Source organism: Zonotrichia leucophrys, chromosome 4 (genome assembly GCF_028769735.1).
Source record: "Zonotrichia leucophrys gambelii isolate GWCS_2022_RI chromosome 4, RI_Zleu_2.0, whole genome shotgun sequence".
Lineage (NCBI taxonomy): Eukaryota > Metazoa > Chordata > Aves > Passeriformes > Passerellidae > Zonotrichia > Zonotrichia leucophrys.
In genome coordinates this window covers 68,398,810-68,417,107 of record NC_088173.1, presented here as the reverse complement: position 1 = coordinate 68,417,107, position 18,298 = coordinate 68,398,810, and the positions used below count along the sequence as shown (strand labels likewise).

At 38.7% G+C, this 18,298-nt stretch overlaps 1 protein-coding gene across 5 annotated transcripts in view; it reads left to right on the top strand.

The window, feature by feature from the left end:
• CTNNA2 (catenin alpha 2) overlaps positions 1-18,298 on the top strand; it is a 168,281-nt gene that overhangs the window by 124,174 nt on the left and 25,809 nt on the right. For all 5 annotated transcript variants that reach the window (XM_064712005.1, XM_064712002.1, XM_064712006.1 and 2 more), the window contains exons 8-11: positions 4,804-4,917; positions 8,074-8,255; positions 10,549-10,654; positions 14,065-14,199. In XM_064712005.1, the coding sequence (XP_064568075.1) occupies positions 4,804-4,917; positions 8,074-8,255; positions 10,549-10,654; positions 14,065-14,199 (537 nt within the window). The remainder of the gene's footprint in view (positions 1-4,803; positions 4,918-8,073; positions 8,256-10,548; positions 10,655-14,064; positions 14,200-18,298) is intronic.

Here is an 18,298-nt window from a genome sequence, read left to right as displayed (position 1 = left end):
TGGCTAAGTCCTTTTTTAACAGTGTTTAAGCCATTAACCATTTCAGTCTCTCACACCTGCCAGAATTCAGAATTCATCATTTGGATAATGCTCTCAGGAACAAGTTGTGACTCTTGGGGATGTCCTGTGCAGGACCAGGAGCTGGACTTTGATGGTCCTTGTGAGCTCCTTCCAATTCAGGATATTTCATTCTAATAATAACTCCATTTCTATTCCATTATGTAATTAAGGGATTTTTCTTCTCCTTGGGAGAAGACCTCAGCAAAAGTGACTGTGGGGTGTATTAATGCTCTTCTCCTCTGCCAGACTTGTCAGGTTTAGCCACCATCATCTCTGGGGCAGCCATTGGTGTAAAATCCAAATTACTGCAGCATTTTGTGTCCTCTGTAAAACCAGATTTGGTGCAGAATCCCATCATCTTTTGAAACATCCTATCTCTAAAGGGTGTTGTGGGGTCCAGTGTTTCCATTGAGTGCCTGCCGCTCCTCAGATTGGATTTGAAGTGTTGGATTTTACTGTAAATCACCAAACAACTGAAGAGCTGCAGTGAGAGAGGGTCTCTGATTGAGGCTCTCAGGTGCTGCTTGCAGTGGTACAAAACAAATGTACAGAATAGCGTGGAGTTGGATTTAAAAGCACCTTGTGAAGTCTGCTTTTTTTTTTTTCTCCTTCTAAAATTAGAGGGAATTTTCATTGTAAAAAATGGAGGAGTATCTTTTCATCTCCTCAGTCTTTGCTCTCGTTACAAGGTTAGCTTGACTTGGTGTTCACAGTGCTGAAATTCTTGTAGTTGCATCTTACAATTTTTAAGTGCATAGCAAAGTGGGGTTTCTATCTTCATCAAGTACATTTGAGTTGGTGAAATATGAAACAAACAGTATTTACAAATCTGCATATATATGCCATTTTATTCCTTATACTTGGATAATTCACATTTTCATACTGCAGTCACAAAAGATTAAAAAAATGGCATAGATGGAAGATATTTTGTTCACAGCAAGCTCTTCAATCAAACAGCCAGAGAGATATTAAAAATATATATATATATTCCAATATATATTGGCCTGGAAGTTGAAAGTCACCACATTCATATTAGAAATAAAACATGCATCTCAAAAGAGGAAAGCATATATTTATTGTGTGATTTATCTGGGATTGTGAAAGATTCTTCTTCACTGGAAAACTTCCTCTGAGTTAGATGAATGTTGTGTGCAGTAGAGATACTGTATTTGAAAAAAAAATCTTGGGAACTCTTATGGATTGTGCTACAAAACAGATTAAAAATTATGAAAATGGTCCATTTTCCTGCTGAAATCAATCAGTGCATAAAATCCATTAGTTTTGAATATTACTTGAGCTTCCTCTGCCATTGGTGGCTGTCAGCTCTGTTTGGAAGCTGTCTCCAGCCTCAGATCTGTGATTCCTATGTTTGTGTAACCATAAATCCAGGTGTCTGCAAGACAGAATCAGCCTTTCTATCTTCCAGCTCGGAGAAATGGAATCTCAGACTCTGTTGTCTTGGAAACAAGGTTTTAAATATCAAGGTCCTGTTAGTTGTGCACAAAAATTAGAGTCATTCTGGTGTATTAGAAGGCCTTGCTAAGAGTAGTCCTTTAAGTCAAATTCAATATAATATTTTTTTTTGTACCTTTGTGTCTAAACAAAAGGGAGACTTTATTTTATATAGGCTGCATCTCCAGGGGATCAGCTGAGACAAGGCAAAGGTGCAGTGGTGAAAAGCATGGAAATGCTCAAAATGGCAGAAAACAGATAAAACTTAACCTTACTTTTTCACCTTAATGCAAAATGCAGCTGTTTGGGGAAGAAAATGGGAGTGTAAAATTCACCACACTTGAAAACATGAAAAGAGTGAATCTGAAAGATCACTTTGAATTAGATCTCACTTGTACAGAGGGGAATAGGAAGATGTCTTGTGCTTGTAGTATATTGCTAACAGTTGCATTACTTGCCCTTTTGGTTTGCACTACATTTTCTCCAAGTTCAACATTTATACCCATTAAATTTCAGTCTTTTAAAGGCCACAGATTTCAAGATCATGAATGTCAGTAACAGCAATACATTTTTTTTTCTGGATATTTCTTCAAGAATAAGTCCTTGCGTCGAATTTTCAGAATATTTTTTTTCTTTTTAAGAGGCAGCCTCATGTCCTTACTGGTTACCGTGTTGAGATGTAATATTTTGAATATTACATCTTTACTTCAAGTTTGACAATGAAAGGACTTGGAAAGGACTGCACATTATGTTTTATAATCTGATTTATAAAAGTGGAGACAGAAGAAACTAACAGGAGTGTATTTGGGGTGTGAAAGGGTACTGGCTTTACAATGACCAGTGAAACTCGTTGAGTGGACTTGGAGGATGGGGAAGAGCCATCTGGTTTATTGAAGCTCTGCACCCTGTTCTTGTTCTGAACAGCAAAGCCTGGGCAGATGAAAAGCTGAGCCTTGTGATAGAGAACACTCTTTGCTCAGGGAGTTGTAGGATTCTCTTTGTACCTTGCTCGTTTATGGCAGATTTTAAGGTCTCATCCTGCCCTCGGGCAGCTGAGCAGAGAAAACAAAGAGATTAAAGGTGATTGGAAAACAGGACCATTGGATGGGTACCAATCCTTCTATTTTACCTGTGACAGTAGAGAAGGTAAATTCATTTTTCATCTGAACTTCCTCTCCTGCCTGTCCTGTCAGACACACTCTCTGTGCATGCCTCTCTTCAGAGGTGCAGGTTTGTCTGGTTTCCGCTGTTTGGAGGGCCTGGAAGGGCCCGGAGTGGCCTTGGGGCAGCCCGCGTATCAAAGGACGAGAAGAGGCTTCAGTTCTTCTTTCGGTCTCTGTGTTTATTAATTGTTTATCTAAAAGATTTTCTTTCAGCCCGACAGAGCTCTGCTCAGCAGCCAGCCATGAGCACACTGTGCTGCCCTCCGGACAGTCACCTATCTTTATACCCATGGTTACGTGTACAATATTTATCATTTTTCCCCAATACCTTTTATTCTTATTGTCCGGTGCACTTTCAGTAATGACCAATCCCAAAGTGCCACCATCACCACAGAAGATGGAGGAGAAGAAGAAGAAGAAGAAGGACAGGACACGCCCCAATTCCTCCATCTTACTTCTCTAAACCCCCCTGTACAGAAATCCTAAACCCTGTGTCTCACCCTCTAATTAACCAATCCCTTCACCATTCACCCCGGTGAAACCCTCCTATCCTCATACAGGTGTCGTCTCCTGTGTAGGATCAAAGTCCAGCCACCAGACACTTCTGGCAACATTCCAGGACTCCCGAGCCCCCCAAGGGTGGTCTCGGTGGCTCGGCACCTCAGTCCTGAGGTGCTGAGATCCCACACAGGTTCATTACCACACTGTCACACCTGGTTTATTTCTTCCTCCAGCTCAGCACCAAAGCCCATATTTAATTCATGCTCTCACAGTCCCACCAAGATGTCTGTGTTTTACCCTCCCCATCCTGTGCACTTCACTGTGCAGCTACAAACAGGGATGTGCACTTGGTGTTGGGAGCCAGGCTGGAACAGAAATGCCGCCACAAGATTCCTGTGTGCTCTGTCAGAGGGTTTGGAGCCGTTCCTGGTGCCTGAGCAGCCCCAGACAGAGCTGTAATGACAACTGGCAGTGATTAGCACCTCTGCTGGGAAACTTGACATTGCCTCCAAGCACCAAATGCCAGCCTGGATGATTTCTTCTGCAGTGCCTTGGCCTCCCAGGCTGTCACTGGGGTGAAGGGTGTCCAGGAAAGTGAGGATTTCTCTGCAGTTACTGTGGTTTTCTTTTTCTTTTCTTTTTCTTCATACCTTTGTCATGCCTGGTACCCACAGAACTTAGGCTGTTTTACCAGATACTATTCAACCATAAAATGGAATATAATCTTCTTTCTAAAGATTCTACTTTTTTGCACCCTCTATATTAAATATCATACTAATACTGATTTTAAGAAGACTGTCTCTCTGTATATAAATAAGGACTTTTTTTCTCAGAACTTTTGGCTACATGGTGAAAAACCCCAAATGAACAGATCCATCAATTATTTTTTTCTCCCTCCTTCCAACATTTTAAACAATCTGAAGCCTGAAAATACGTAACTTGATTTAGTAAATCTTCCAAGAAACTTTCTCTTCATCTGTAGCATCAGCATTGAAGACATCAATGTCTCAGCAGGAGTATGAGTCAAATTCCAAAGCTCTGTATATGAAAAGGACCATGTGAACCAACATTACACAGATTATAAATTTCATGTTTGTTTCAAAACCATTTGACATAATTTACAATTTCCTTCAATGAGAAATCTTTTATTTGCTTTGATAAATTTTTCTTCCAGGATGTTAGTTGCTTTTTCCCAGATATTTACTTTCTCTTTTGAAGATTACATGTAGTTTCCAGTAATATAATAGTGTTAGTGACCATTTATATATGAAATAACATCATTTTAAAATACTGCATTCCAGTTGTTAGTGTTTCCAAAGGATATTTGCTCCTGGAACTGCATTCATCATGTTAACAGAGTTAAGAGAAATTGCAGCAAGAAAAGTTGTGGCAGGGTAATGACAAATGCCATTTGTAAAGAAAACTAGGGGTTGAAACAATTTAATTTTTAAGACAATTCAATTTCAGTCCCTGACTGCTGGGGCAGACAAATTCATTTCAGAGGAGAACAGAACAGCATTTCCTGGGCTGGTAGTCAATGAAATAAGATCTCACTGTGCGGGGGACTTGCTCTGTGTCCTTTTCCAGCTGGTCATCTCCTCTCTGTGGCTTTTGTGTGTCCCTGCAGACCCCTGAGGAGCTGGAGGACGACTCAGACTTCGAGCAGGAGGATTACGACGTGCGCAGCCGGACGAGCGTGCAGACGGAGGATGACCAGCTCATCGCCGGCCAGAGCGCGCGGGTGAGTACAAACCCACCCGTGTGCCCAGTGGGGACCAGTGCAATCTCTGCCTCAGAAAGTGATTTCCAGCCCTCAGGGTTGTTTAGGAAAGGATGGGACCAAGCTGACAGAGCTGTTGAGGATTTTTCTCATGTCGAACCTATTTGAGTAGCATTTATTGAATGGTCTTGAGGCTTTTGTGCTGCCTAGTATCAGCTGCTTGCTCCAGCTAGTGCTGTAAGAGGAGGCTTTGCAGGTTTGGAATGTGCTGAAAATGTGGGAGTCGTCAGCAAATTAAAAAAAAAATTTAAAAAATCCCATCAGTGCACCATGTGCTGTATCCAGAGAAATCTTACATTAGTCATGTTTCCCAGTGTGCAAACCTGTCAGGAAGATCTGTTTAAGCTACTGAGTAGTCCCTGTAATTTAATTGTAATTGAAGACATTTGCTACTGAGTCAATGTAATTTTACCAGGGTAATTACATCATGATAAACTCCAGTCACTGTGATTTGCGACCTCAGCCTGTGCATGGGGATTGCAAATTAAGCTGATGAGTGCTTCAGGGGTCACAGGTGCTGGGGAAGTGAAGTCTGTTAACACTCAGGAATATTCCTGTTAACACTCAGAATTATGCCACCCTCTGATGAATGTTTGCTTTTTACTGAATAGTCTTCTCAGCTCAGATTATTTAAAAAAAAAATAATCAGACTATAATTTTATGCGTCATGACAATATATTTGATTTGAAAGAAAAGCATTTTAACATTTTTCCAGGAGAGAACCATCAGGAAACTGGGAATTATCTGATTGATTTTCATTGATGTTTCACACAAGTCTGATTTGTTCTGATGTGCTGGAAGTGAAGCTATGGACTAAATAAAAAAGCATCTTCCCCACAAACTCTAACACCAGCAAAAGCTGATAACTGGAATGGGGATTTCTTACCTTGGAGTCTGGAAGAGGATTTGTAGGGCTGAGAGCCCAAAGAGCAGCAGGCAAAGATGCTGTGAAAGCTCAGGGGACCAGGACAGTTTTCAGCTGCTGTGGGTTGGGGCTTGACACAAAGGATTTACACCCTGCAAAGAAACAGTGGAGTAACAGAAATCTGAAAGCAGCTTACTCAGAGGTGTGGGAGAAATGCAAGGCACGGATCCAGTAAAATGGGCAGAGATTTCTTTTTGTCTTAAAATTATTTCCCTGAATATTGAACATAGATGGTAAATAAACCACATCAGAAAACCATGTATCAGAAAAATGGGAGTTTTATCATGACATCCCTAAGGCAAAAAATGCCTGGATTCCTTACTGTGAGACTGGTGACAGAACTGTTCTGGATGTAGTTGAATATCTTTCATGATTTTGATATTTTAAAGGGCATAAACTCCTTTTGAGATAGTCAAAGTATTGACTATTAAAGCAAATCTCAGGTCTAACAGAACTGAGATACAGTACAGATTATTTTGTCAGATTTCACAGCCTTTCTCATCTCTTTGGTTACATTTAGGACTGGGTAGCATGTCATCCTTTCTTGATCTGAAACCCAAGTAAAGACTGCAGTAATTTTTCTTACTAAGAATGGAGTTCACCTGGGGATTTAGGATTCTTAAATTCTACTACATTTACTGTGGTTATTATTACTGCTGTGCTTAAATCCTTCTGCTTTGATCAGCTACACGCTGTATAAACATAATATATCATAAAGACAGATCCTGAATAATACAGATTGCAATGTGGCACAGGAAACAACAAATCATAAAAACTAAAAGGGAAACAATGCTAAGCAGAAGCTGCCCAGTCCCCAGTCTGGATTGCTGAGCAGAACTGAATTTTTTCTGAACCTTTTCTGTGGAAAAGATGCAAAATACTTTTATTCATGCCACGTAATGGATTTGTTTAATATGCTTACTCCACAAGGCTGGTAGTGTTTTAGCAGAAAGACTTGTGTTGGTCTTCAGTAGAAATAAAAGTGGAATTTACAGGCTGCATTTGCTGTAGGATATGGCTGCTTTGAAAGCACATCAGCAGCTGGAACAGAATTATTAAAGCACTGTTTACCAGTTTAAAGAGTGCGCAGGTGAAGCAGCCACTTGAAGAACCCACAGGCAAGATAAACTTCCCAAATATCACTAATCCTATCATATTCTCTTAATTTCAGTTAATTCCTCAGTTCTGTTGTTTTATGTGCATTTTATATATTTATTTATTAGCTTGACTTACACTGCATTTTTCTGTGCAAAGACTAACATGCTCACATTTGAAACTGCTGAGTTACATTTATAAGGCCTAATTAAAACTCATCTTGAATTTTAATTTGATTAACTTGCAAATTTCTCATTTTCTGATCTACTGTTTATAACCCTTTTTAATTTCAGTTTGGGAAAAGGTCAATTACGAATTTTTAAAAGCCAAGAGCATTTTAAGAATATGTGGAAAAAGACTTCAGCTGATTGAAAGTGACATAAACAAGAAAAAAATGTAATGACACTTAAATATGTGTCACACCCCATTAAATGCATAATGTGGTCTTCAGATCCCCTAGAGCCAAATAAAAGCTTAACTTGGAAATCATTATTCAAAGTGTCCATTTGATCTTCAGAAGTAATTATTATAATGTTTTAGGGAGTTTTTGGGGGGGAGCAGGAACTTGGTGCTTTGTTCATGCTGAGGCAGATCAGTACCAACCTGTCCAGTGCCTTTTTGCATTTCTTCCAATGGAAAATTTGAACACTAAATATCATTAAAAGATACACTTGTTATAATTCACTTCAAATGTATTGTCTTGTTTGTCATAGCTTATTTTAGTGCTGTGTTAATCTGAAATCCTCTGTTTCTGACAGAGGATGAGACTAGGAGTGACACAGCAATTCAGTCTGCCTTTTCCCATAAACGTCGCTGGTTTTATTCTTCCCCAAAATTGCGATTCAATCCTCCTTTGTCAACTGGTGAATAATCACGACATCATAAATAGAAACTTTATCATCTTGAAAGTGCAAGAAGAGGCATAAACGTGCTGCGAATGTGCTTTTACATGTCCTGACAGAAATCAGATGCCTACAGGATTTTACTTGGTATCTTCAGCTCCCATAAAAAGAAACTCAAGCTGTTGGGTGGGACCGCTGGAAGGATCCATTTTGTATCTTCCTTTTCTTCATGCCCAACTGCTGTATTTTCTCCAGGCTATCATGGCCCAGCTGCCCCAGGAGGAGAAGGCAAAGATTGCTGAGCAGGTGGAGATATTCCACCAGGAGAAGAGCAAGCTGGATGCAGAGGTGGCCAAGTGGGATGACAGCGGCAATGACATCATTGTGCTGGCCAAGCAGATGTGCATGATCATGATGGAAATGACAGATTTCACCAGGTAAGGACAAGACAGCCCCAGCTGAGCCGCTCAGGTGGGCAACATCTCCCCTTTTCTGCTTGCTTTGTAGCCTTTTGAGATGATTTCCTGTGGTTTTGGGGATGCAAAGCCAAGGAATGCTCAGCATACACACTGCCCTGGGTGTTTGTCCAAGTGGGATTAATGACATGAAGATTTTGTGCTATTTGCAAGTCTCTTTTATTTGCAGATCATTTTGTAAAGTTAGTCTGTGACCTTACAGACACTCCAGTGACATTTCCTTTAGCACCCATCTAAGTGCATGTGCCTCTCTGAACTTTCAACATTTCAGCACAATTTGTGTCAATCAAAAATAATGGCAGAACTATTTATATCATTTAAACATTGAGCTTCCTTCAAAAAAAAAATCCCAAATGAAATGAAACTGGTTTGATCTAATGCTTTGTGGGAGTCTGTCAGTAATGATTTCTTTTTTTTGCTTTCATTTATTTTCTCTATTGATGCCTTATTCTTCTCTAATTGCAGAGGCCATTCATTAATGATACAATGTAAACAGAATTATTGTCTTTTATTATGGTCATGTTGTTAATCACACCAGGGAGAAAGGTTTACAAGATTCTTTGAATTCCAGATCACTGTAGTAAATTAAATTTTGTTCAGTGTTTATTTTTTAAGTGGGTTCAAAAGTTTAAATGGTATTTATCAAAATGTGATTGCACAAAACAGGATGAAAATCTTCCTTTTTTTTTTTCAAGATTAAAATCAAACATTCATTTATTCATCTCTTTGTGTTGCCCCATCCCTGGAAGTGTTCAAGCTCAGTTGGTTGGGGCTTGCAGCAACCTGGGATGGTGGCAAGAGGTGGAAATGGATGGAGAGGATATTTTACAGAATTCTGTGTTACTTTTATTTGTGTTGTCTTGGTGTCTCTGATCCTTCTGTCAACAAAACATAGGGTGAAAACTGCCCAAACAGTGTCATTGTTTCATGGAAGGAAGAAATTATGTTTTGAAGCAACAGCCCAGATTATGCACAGTTTCTGCAACCTCCTGGACAACCTTTGATATATTGAGCATGAAATTGGCAGTTTGATAATTGTATTTTCTAGCATCAAAAGAACAAAACTAATTTGAGACTGAGATAAAGATTACTGACACATTTGAAGTAAATAAAAAAAAATCAAAGTGCACCTCTATCTGCATCAGATTCAATAACAAGTTGTTTAATATATTCCATTAAAACAGAAACAAGCCTTTCACACCTTTTTGCTTGGCTGTAACCTCAGCAGTGTAAGAACAGAATAATTTTTCAAATGCAGGGAGTTCGTGACAGTCAGAGCTGCTCATGTAATTAATGTAGAAGCACATGAGGTCACCAAGAAGTACTTTTGCTGCAGTTTAAGTTCATCAGAAGTGGGATATTTGTATTTCCTCTGTTGAAACTGGTAATGAAAGTATGGAAAGAAGATTAAAATGGAAATATGTTTCAGCATGTAATTCTTGCCATTATAGATTTTTAAAAAAATCCAAAAATAATGCAGTGTTGTGCTTAGAAAAAATGCCTTCTCTTTAATTAAAAAAAAATAAAGGTATTACCATATTGTCCTTTTCCACATTAAAAAAAATGTAAAATGAACTCACTTCCAGTTGAGACTTTCTCAGGAGCAGCTGCAATTTTACTGGTACAACCAGGTTTAAAGTTTTGAGTCTGATGAAAACTCACAGAAGTCTGTAGAGACCTTCTGTCTTAATACATTTTGGTAGCTTTAATGACTAAAACCAGAATTTTGTACATCATCTTAAAAATATGGTGAAAGATCAGGCCTGAAGCTAAGTAGACATGGTTTAAGTATAACATTCAATGTAACACAATGATTATGCTTCACCTCTTTATTTTCCAACAAAAAAATCTTCTAAAAAGAAAAGTTTTCTAAAATGTGACATTCTTGCCTTAGACATGATGAGCTGAACATTTAGCACTGGCTTGGGAATCACATCATTTTGAAATAGTTGTGTATTCCAGGATCAACATTGGCTTAATGAGCGCTTAAAAATGCATATACTATTAAGAACAGCTCATGTGCTTGAAGGAACCATCAGACTAAATTGCCAGTGAGGCATTTTGTGAGGGAGAGGAAATACAGCAGAAAGATTTCTTAATCAAGCTGTACTATAAAGTACTTAAAAGGCAAAATTGTAATAAATTAAGAAGACATTTGTGTTACTATTTTAAAAATGAGCAGTAAACAGGGTCACTGGAAGTGTTGCTTTTCATGATTTGTTGAGATTGTGGGTAATTGTCTTGTGTTCCACAGAGGGAAGGGCCCCCTGAAGAACACATCTGATGTCATTAATGCAGCCAAGAAGATTGCAGAGGCAGGATCCAGGATGGACAAACTGGCGCGGGCAGTAGCTGATCAGGTACCCCAAAACGAGCTGGAACACGATGGAACCTCTATGGATGAGCTGGCTTTTGCAGGAAAAGTCTGTTTTACCAGAAAATTACCTGTTGAGAGGCTTGGATCCTGATCTTCCCATTGGTTCTTCTAGACCCATCAGCATTTTGCAGAGCAGGGAATTCATAAATGAGTTTCTCCAAATTTCAGAAATGGCCTCACTTCTGGGCCTGATAGAATTAGACAAAGACTCCTTCAGGTTGGAAAAGACCTGTGAGATCATCACCTCCAAAATGGCTTTGCTGCAAAAAAAGCAGGAAGGATTTGGATGCTCCGTTTCCCTTGCCGAGTCCCTAGGAATGTTTAGATTCTTTTCAGCTCATTCTTCCAGCAATTTTCCCTTGATTTGGCTCTTTACTCCTTCAATATTCTCTGACTCCCTATTTTCTGGTTTGCCTCAGTGTGTTGTGGGGTCTGTGTCCCCACTTCCTTTACCAAATTCATGTCACAGCTGGACAGAGGACCTTGCTGTATGTATATTTTCAGATTTATCTATTCATCTGGAGAGTAAGAGGAGGCATTGTATTAAAAGTCAAGAGCCAAATTCAAATCCAGGTCCTACATAGCTAATTTTGGATTCAGACAAATTAAACTACACTATTTTTCCCTTTGCAAATTTCCTATAGTTTCTTTCATTTCATTGACATCAAGAGAAAATTTGCTGGAAGTGGGAACTGGTAACTTCCTTGCTTCTAGTCTTTCTCTTCAAAATAAGAATGTCATTTTCTTCTTCAAGTAAGAATCTTTGGATTCTTTTCAGCTCATTCTTCCAGCAATTTTCCCTTGATTTGGCTCTTTACTCCTTCAAGATTCTCTGACTCCCTATTTTCTGGTTTGCCTCAGTGTGTTGTGCATGTTGTGGGGTCTGTGTCCTCACTCCTTTACCAAATTCATGTCACAGCTGGACAGATGATCTTGCTGTATATGTATTTTCATATTTATCTATTTATCTGGAGAGGAAGAGGAAGCATTGTATTAAAAATCAAGAGCTAAATTTCAAACCCAGGTCCTACATAGCTAATTTTGCATTCAGACAAATTAAACTACACTATTTTTCTCTTTCTAAATTTCCTATAATTTCTTTCATTTCATTGAAATCAAGAAAAAAATTGCTGGAAGTGGGAACAGCTAACTTCCTTGCCTCTAGTCTTTCTCTTCAAAATAAGAATGTCATTTTCTTCTTCAAGTAAGAATCTTGGATTCGTCAGTCATTCTTCCAGCAATTTTCCTTGATTTGGCTCTTTACTCCTTCAAGATTCTCTGACTCCTATTTTTGGTTTGCCTCAGTGTGTTGTGCATGTTGTGGGGTCTGTGTCCTCACTCCTTTACCAAATTCATGTCACAGCTGGACAGAGGACCTTGCTGTATATAGATTTTCAGATTTATTTATTCATCTGATAAGCAAGAGGGAGCAATGTATTAAAAGTCAAGAGCCAAATTCAAATCCAGGTCCTACATAGCTAATTTAGGATTCAGACAAATTAAACTTCAATGTTTTTCTCTTCAATGTGTAAATTTCCTATAGTTTCTCATTTCATTGTCATCAAGAGAAAATTTTCTGGAAGTAGGAACAGCTAACTTCCTTGCCTCTAGTCTTTCTCTTCAAAATATGAATGTCATTTTCTGCTTCAAGTAAGAGTGTGACAGTGTGAAACACCTTGCCATGGAATATGGGCCAGAGTGGCAAAAAAACCCCAAAGCTTCCATTTTCCTGTAGCCTCAGAAATGTTGGGTTTAGGTCTTCAGCAGCAGCGAGCATTTTCCCTGTAGTTAACCCATTCCAGTCCTTCAAATGTAGCATCTGTTCATTTTAACATCAGAAAGAAGAAATCCATCTGTCAGCTGATGAAATTCCTGGTCTGCAGTGTTTGCAGAGGTGGAATATTTTAAAGAAAGAAACAGAAGGAGCCTTGTTATGCTAAGAGTGCCTTGACTTGAGTCATATTTTAAATTTCAGAGGACTGTAACCCTAAAAATAAACAGTTAAATTATTTTGAGAATGAAGTATTTGTAAAAATGCTTACACTTTAATGATATTTCACAGAACTCTGGGGACCCTTGAGCAATATAAACTTCTTGTGGACAGCTGCATTTTTAATTATTGTTCCAATGAAAGAGCCCTCAGATTTTTTTCACTCCAAGGTATTTATATTTAAAGCCTTGACTACTCTTCAGAAGTATTGCTTTAAATTCACTTCTTTCAGTTCAGAGACTTCAAGAACTGAGTAAATATTTTTATATTAAATTGGCATCAGTAGGGAGAAGAGTTCTTTTAGGGATTAATGCCTGAAAGTTGTGGCAACTGAGGAAGAGAGGCTCTATAGTGAAGCTCCAGCTTTGTTTATTACTAATTTTAAAGGGCAAGAAAAAAGCCAAATGACTCCATTTGAGGTTATAGACAATAATATTTCCAACTACTTCACCATGAGCACATTCCCTGCCAGCATGAGCTGCTGGGGCCAGAGCAGTGATCTCAGGGTTGGAGCTGTGATGTTGTTGACTCATGTGCATTTAATTCTATCAGTTTTTCTTGAAATGTTCTGATAATATTTATTTTTTAATTGAGCATAAGCTCTGTAAGGTGATAAAAAGGCATATTTGGAATCTTTGTCCCCAAGCCATGCAGGAGAATTGTCACTCAGACTTTGCTGGGTAGCCCCAAAGAGTATTTATTGGAGACATGCTGTTAGCAGTGGGCCCTTTTAGCTCTGTTTCATCAGAGTGAATTACTGAGGCCTGCTCTCCTGAGGCAAGATTGGAATATTAACTACAAGGCTGTTGCTTGTTATGCTGTTGGTATTGTGAGGGATGATGCAGTTTCTATTAAGAGTCTCAGGGACTATGAATAAATTGTACTGGGGCCCTTTCTGGTTCTGTTGATTGTGAAAAACCCTCACAGCATCCAGCACACCTGATCCAATCCTCGGGATGTCTGCACAAATGCCAGGGGAGCTGCCAGGCACACAGCAGCTGGCACTGGGGGCAACCACTCAGAACTGGGTTTATCTGGGCATTAACTGCTCCATTCTGGATGTTAACTTGGATGTCCAACCTGGGTTTTCAAGTTAAACCTGACATTTTGGGTGTTCAGTACAATTCCATAAATTGCGGAGCATAATTTAAAATTATTATTTTCATAATGCTGATAAAGAGGTTTCTCGTTTTTCAGAAAGGTAGAGTGCATCTTTAGGTTGCAATTCATAAATTTTGAGTCAAATGAAAGGTAGAATTTGAGTTTTCAGGTTTTATCTAGTACCTCATGTAAAGATAAAGTGGAATAGATCCTCCTAATACGCACACACTGCCACTGTCTGATTACCTGTCTCTAATCTCGTGAACCCAGCTCCATCTAACCAGCATTTGTGTTGTCTGCAGTGCCCAGACTCAGCCTGCAAGCAGGATCTGCTGGCCTACCTGCAGCGCATTGCCCTGTACTGCCACCAGCTCAATATCTGCAGCAAAGTGAAGGCAGAAGTTCAGAACCTGGGAGGAGAGCTCATTGTGTCAGGGGTAAGCTGGGATTTGTGTTTAGCCACTTGTTTCCCATGTAGCGCTTGAAAGGGAGAAGTTTTGATTGCAGTAATGTACAAAACAAAAGTCCACTGAATCATAAACAAGTTTTGTGTTTTTTGGTTCTCTTTTTTGTTTTTTCTTTCTTTTTTTTTTAATTTCTATCACCATTATTTCAGGCCTTACAATAACTTGTGTAGAGCAATTTGATTTTCCAATTACCCTTTGTTTATACTAACCTTGTAGAATCTTCATTCCTCCAAAAGAAAAGTAATTTCATAGCCTAGAAAGTCATTGCCAAGCTGTGAATATTAGAATTATTTGGAGTTTTTGTATATTTGCTCGTTATGAATCTTCTTTCCTTTGTTAGTACTGGTAATTTCCTTCCTCTGTGCAGAAGCCAACTCTCTATGAAGTGCATATTGTTAAGATGGTGATGACTAATGGGATTCACTCACTCAGGTTCCAATGCACACTAGGTTTAGCAAACGACTCTGGAAGGCCAGCAAAATAAATTTAAATTTTGACATATATGCTGTTTTCAAGTCCTATTGGAAGCGCAGTGATTATATACTCTAATAACACCCAGTTATGAACACTTCAACCTTCTTACATGCAACCTTTGGCAGAAATAAAGACAGGTAGCAGTAATATTGTAAGCAATGAGTTTTTTACATTTTTAAAATATTTTTTTCCTTCTCCTGTGTTGGCCTTTGAGCCTCTGGGAGTATGCTAGAACCACAAAGAGGCAATGGCTGCTCTTTGTGATTTTTTATTTTTTCTTTGACACTAGTTTAGCCCCATGACACTTTTGTTATCCTCTAACTCAAGTACAGACCATATGTATGCAAATTTGTAACATATTCCACTCTCCTGAGTGGTTTCAAAACAATAGTGATTTGTGAGACCCAAGATGCTCAAAACAAATTGTTTCCAGACATGGTTTTGAAAAAGCACCCTTTCATTGTTTAAGCCCAATCAAGTACGAAGATTATTAGAACAAACTTGTGCCCTTCATTCCATCCATGAGATTCCCCAGTGGCATCACTGGCCTTCCTCAAACATATCAGAAGTCACAGAAAGTGTTCTCAGTCACATAACTTTATTTTTTTTTTCTTTGCAAAGCGCTATAGAAGGTCTTAAACATTTGCCAGGCTTTCTTGGATCAGACATTCTGAAGTCATATACACAATCCTAAAAGGAGCTGCTTAAAGGTTCCTGTATCTGTCCTGCAATTGGTCTTCACTTCTTGACGTATGTACGTATGTAATTTTAATGCCTTGATCTTCCCACAGCAATGAAAAATCCTCTTCCATTTTCCTGACAGCAGCGGCGTGATCTGTCCTTGTATCACTGACAGCTATGCTGCATCATAATTGCCATGATCTTTTCTTACCTCCTGCCATCTGGGTCCAGCCTTTCATTCCCATTGAGTTGTCATGTTCATCTCTCTAAAACAACCCCCCGAATCAGTGCTTCTCCTGGCTTGGCTTTTGTGGTTGTGTGTGTTTCTTTTTTGGAGTCTCTTTATTCAGTGTTTGTGGATGCTGAATAAGCCATTGTGAGCCTTGCGCATCTCCTCGTTCCTGGAACATCCCCATCCGTTGTGGAATTATCAGTGGCCAAACTGCTTGAGTTCATCATTCCAGTCTGGCATTGTTGGCTGCTTCCCAGGCTCCATCACCATTGTGTTTCTGTTTGGTGGGGTTTTTCACAGTCAGTCTCAAAGGCAAAATGAGCTTCAGCCACGGAAATTATTTGGGTCTGTTCCAAAGACTCGGTAAAACTGAAAATGTGAAGATTGCCCAGCTTGCTTCTTCTGCTGGTGCTCTGAGCAGGAGGAGGTGTAGTGAGCTGGACTCCTGTGCATCCCTTTGTGAGAGCGTTATCTTGTGATCTGGCGTGCCCCAGTCAGTGCAGAGCTTTCCTGACCGTGTTTTCTGAGCTGTTGATCTTCAGGGTGCTGGGTACTGTATGCTCCTTTGCTATCCAGAGGTCTGGTATCCAAGTGCACATCCACATCTGCTTGTCTACTTGCTGCTTCTGCTTCCATCTTCTTCTTCATTCTCTCTTGGATAGCCAATTACAAATAAGCAGTATTTTATTTGTACTAAAATGAAATACCATTATTTGGCAACTTGCATACAGTACAATGTTAGAAGTACTAGAGAAATGCAGAACTCAAGCTTCCCAACCTATGAGTACAGAAGTAAGTTTCTGTGATTGTGCTGTATTGAAGTGTTTTGATGTAAATATCAAGCACCATGACAATTATTTCAATATTGTAACTTACTACTGTGTTTACAAAGAACCACCAGACAATTCAGAGCGATCCAAAAGATGACTTGCAATTCAGAACCATTATGGGGAGTAGGATCTCTGCTTGATTTTTTTCATTATTAAGAATATTAATCAATATTTATAAATGAAATGAATGTATGCATATGTATGTTTGAATCTTTGTGTGGGTGTATGCATAGTTATATATAAAGGAAAGAGACATAAAACCAATTAAAAACTAAAAGACAGATGAAAGCCACCCCACAGTTCTTACAGTTTTGTTAGAGAAAAATATGTTGCAACAACTTCAAAAATACTGTGTACATAACATTTAATGTGCCGTATGTCTTTTGATGAAACTTCTATTTCCTTTTTTCCCCCCAAGATTCAGTAGTTCAGTATGGTTTACCTCTGAAAATAAGCATAAAGCTGATCTTGTTTGCTTTTTTCCTCTATAGATTGGTATGATTCTAGCATAGCATATGAAGGGTCCTTTTTGGCATCAGTGACTTTGCTGCAAATAGGAAAACAGATCAAAAAGTAAGAAAATGTCACAGTCCTGAATTGTGAATTATTTTAGTAAAGAACCCTCTGTTGTTTTCCCTTTTTTCCTCCCGTTCCTTTTCCCCTCTGCTTTTTTCTCCTTTGATCTTTCCCATCAGACTCCCTCCATGCAGATAGCAGAGTTATTTTTACAGTTAAGTAAGACCTGCAATAGGGAGTTAGCACACATCAGCTAATCCCACGTTTTTATTTAGAATGCAGGGACAATTTAGCAATTTAGACCTTCTGTTGACTTGGCCCTTTATGTTCCAAGGTGAGACTCTTAATTCCAATGGAGTTTTGAAAAGTAAAATAATGATAAACCCTGATACCAGTTCTTCAGTGAGGAGCCCTGGAAATACAAAAATAAGCAAAAATTTGGGAAGAAAATAAGCAAAAGCAGTGAGGAGGATGTTAGATAAAAGAAAAAACAAATTAATATCAAAAATTAAAAAATATTTTTTAAATATTTCTAACTGTGTAGATGATAGCCTTGTTCATAATAGAACTCTCTTTGACCTTGGTCCATAAACAGATTTACATTTCTGTAATTTTAGATTTCAATATTCAATTTCTAGCTCCCCTCTGAGAATAAACAACCTCCTTTAATGAAGTTACAGAGTAAAAGCACTTCAAAATAATTTGCTTTGTCTCTTGCTTTGGTTTATTTAAGGTAATGCATATTTGCTTCATAATCACTTGCAGTATTGTATTGGAATGATTCCTCTGAGGTGCTGAGAGTACACTGCTCTCAGAGAAGTAAATCCCATTTACATATACTTAACTCTTGCTGATGGCCTTGCCTTTTTGTGGGAGCTACTTTTGTTCAGTTGCTTTTAATGATGTTTCTTATTTAGATAAAAAAAATAGACTTCTAACTCTAGGGCTGCTTATTTTTCCAGCATTCCTGTCTGCCTCTTGTTAGCAAGAGAATGACAATAAAACAAATCTATGTATTCATTTCCTATCCTAGAGTAAATATCCACTTGTTCTCTTTACTTCTGCTCAGAAGCTGATCAGCTCATTTACCAACTATCCATTTAGGCTGTGAGCTTGCATTTTTTAAAGTTCTTGTTTGTGTTAGTAGATTTGCCACAGTTTTTCCTGTAGGATTAAATTGAGCAGAATTTAAGAAAATCCCTTATCCAAGGCAGCTCCTTATCATGTTCAAGATTTAGAGCCCTACTGATAAAATCAGCTGTATTATCAGAAAATTTGCCAGAGTCTCAAACTTCTGAACCAGACAGATGTGCAGTGTCATCCAGAGCAGCAGCCA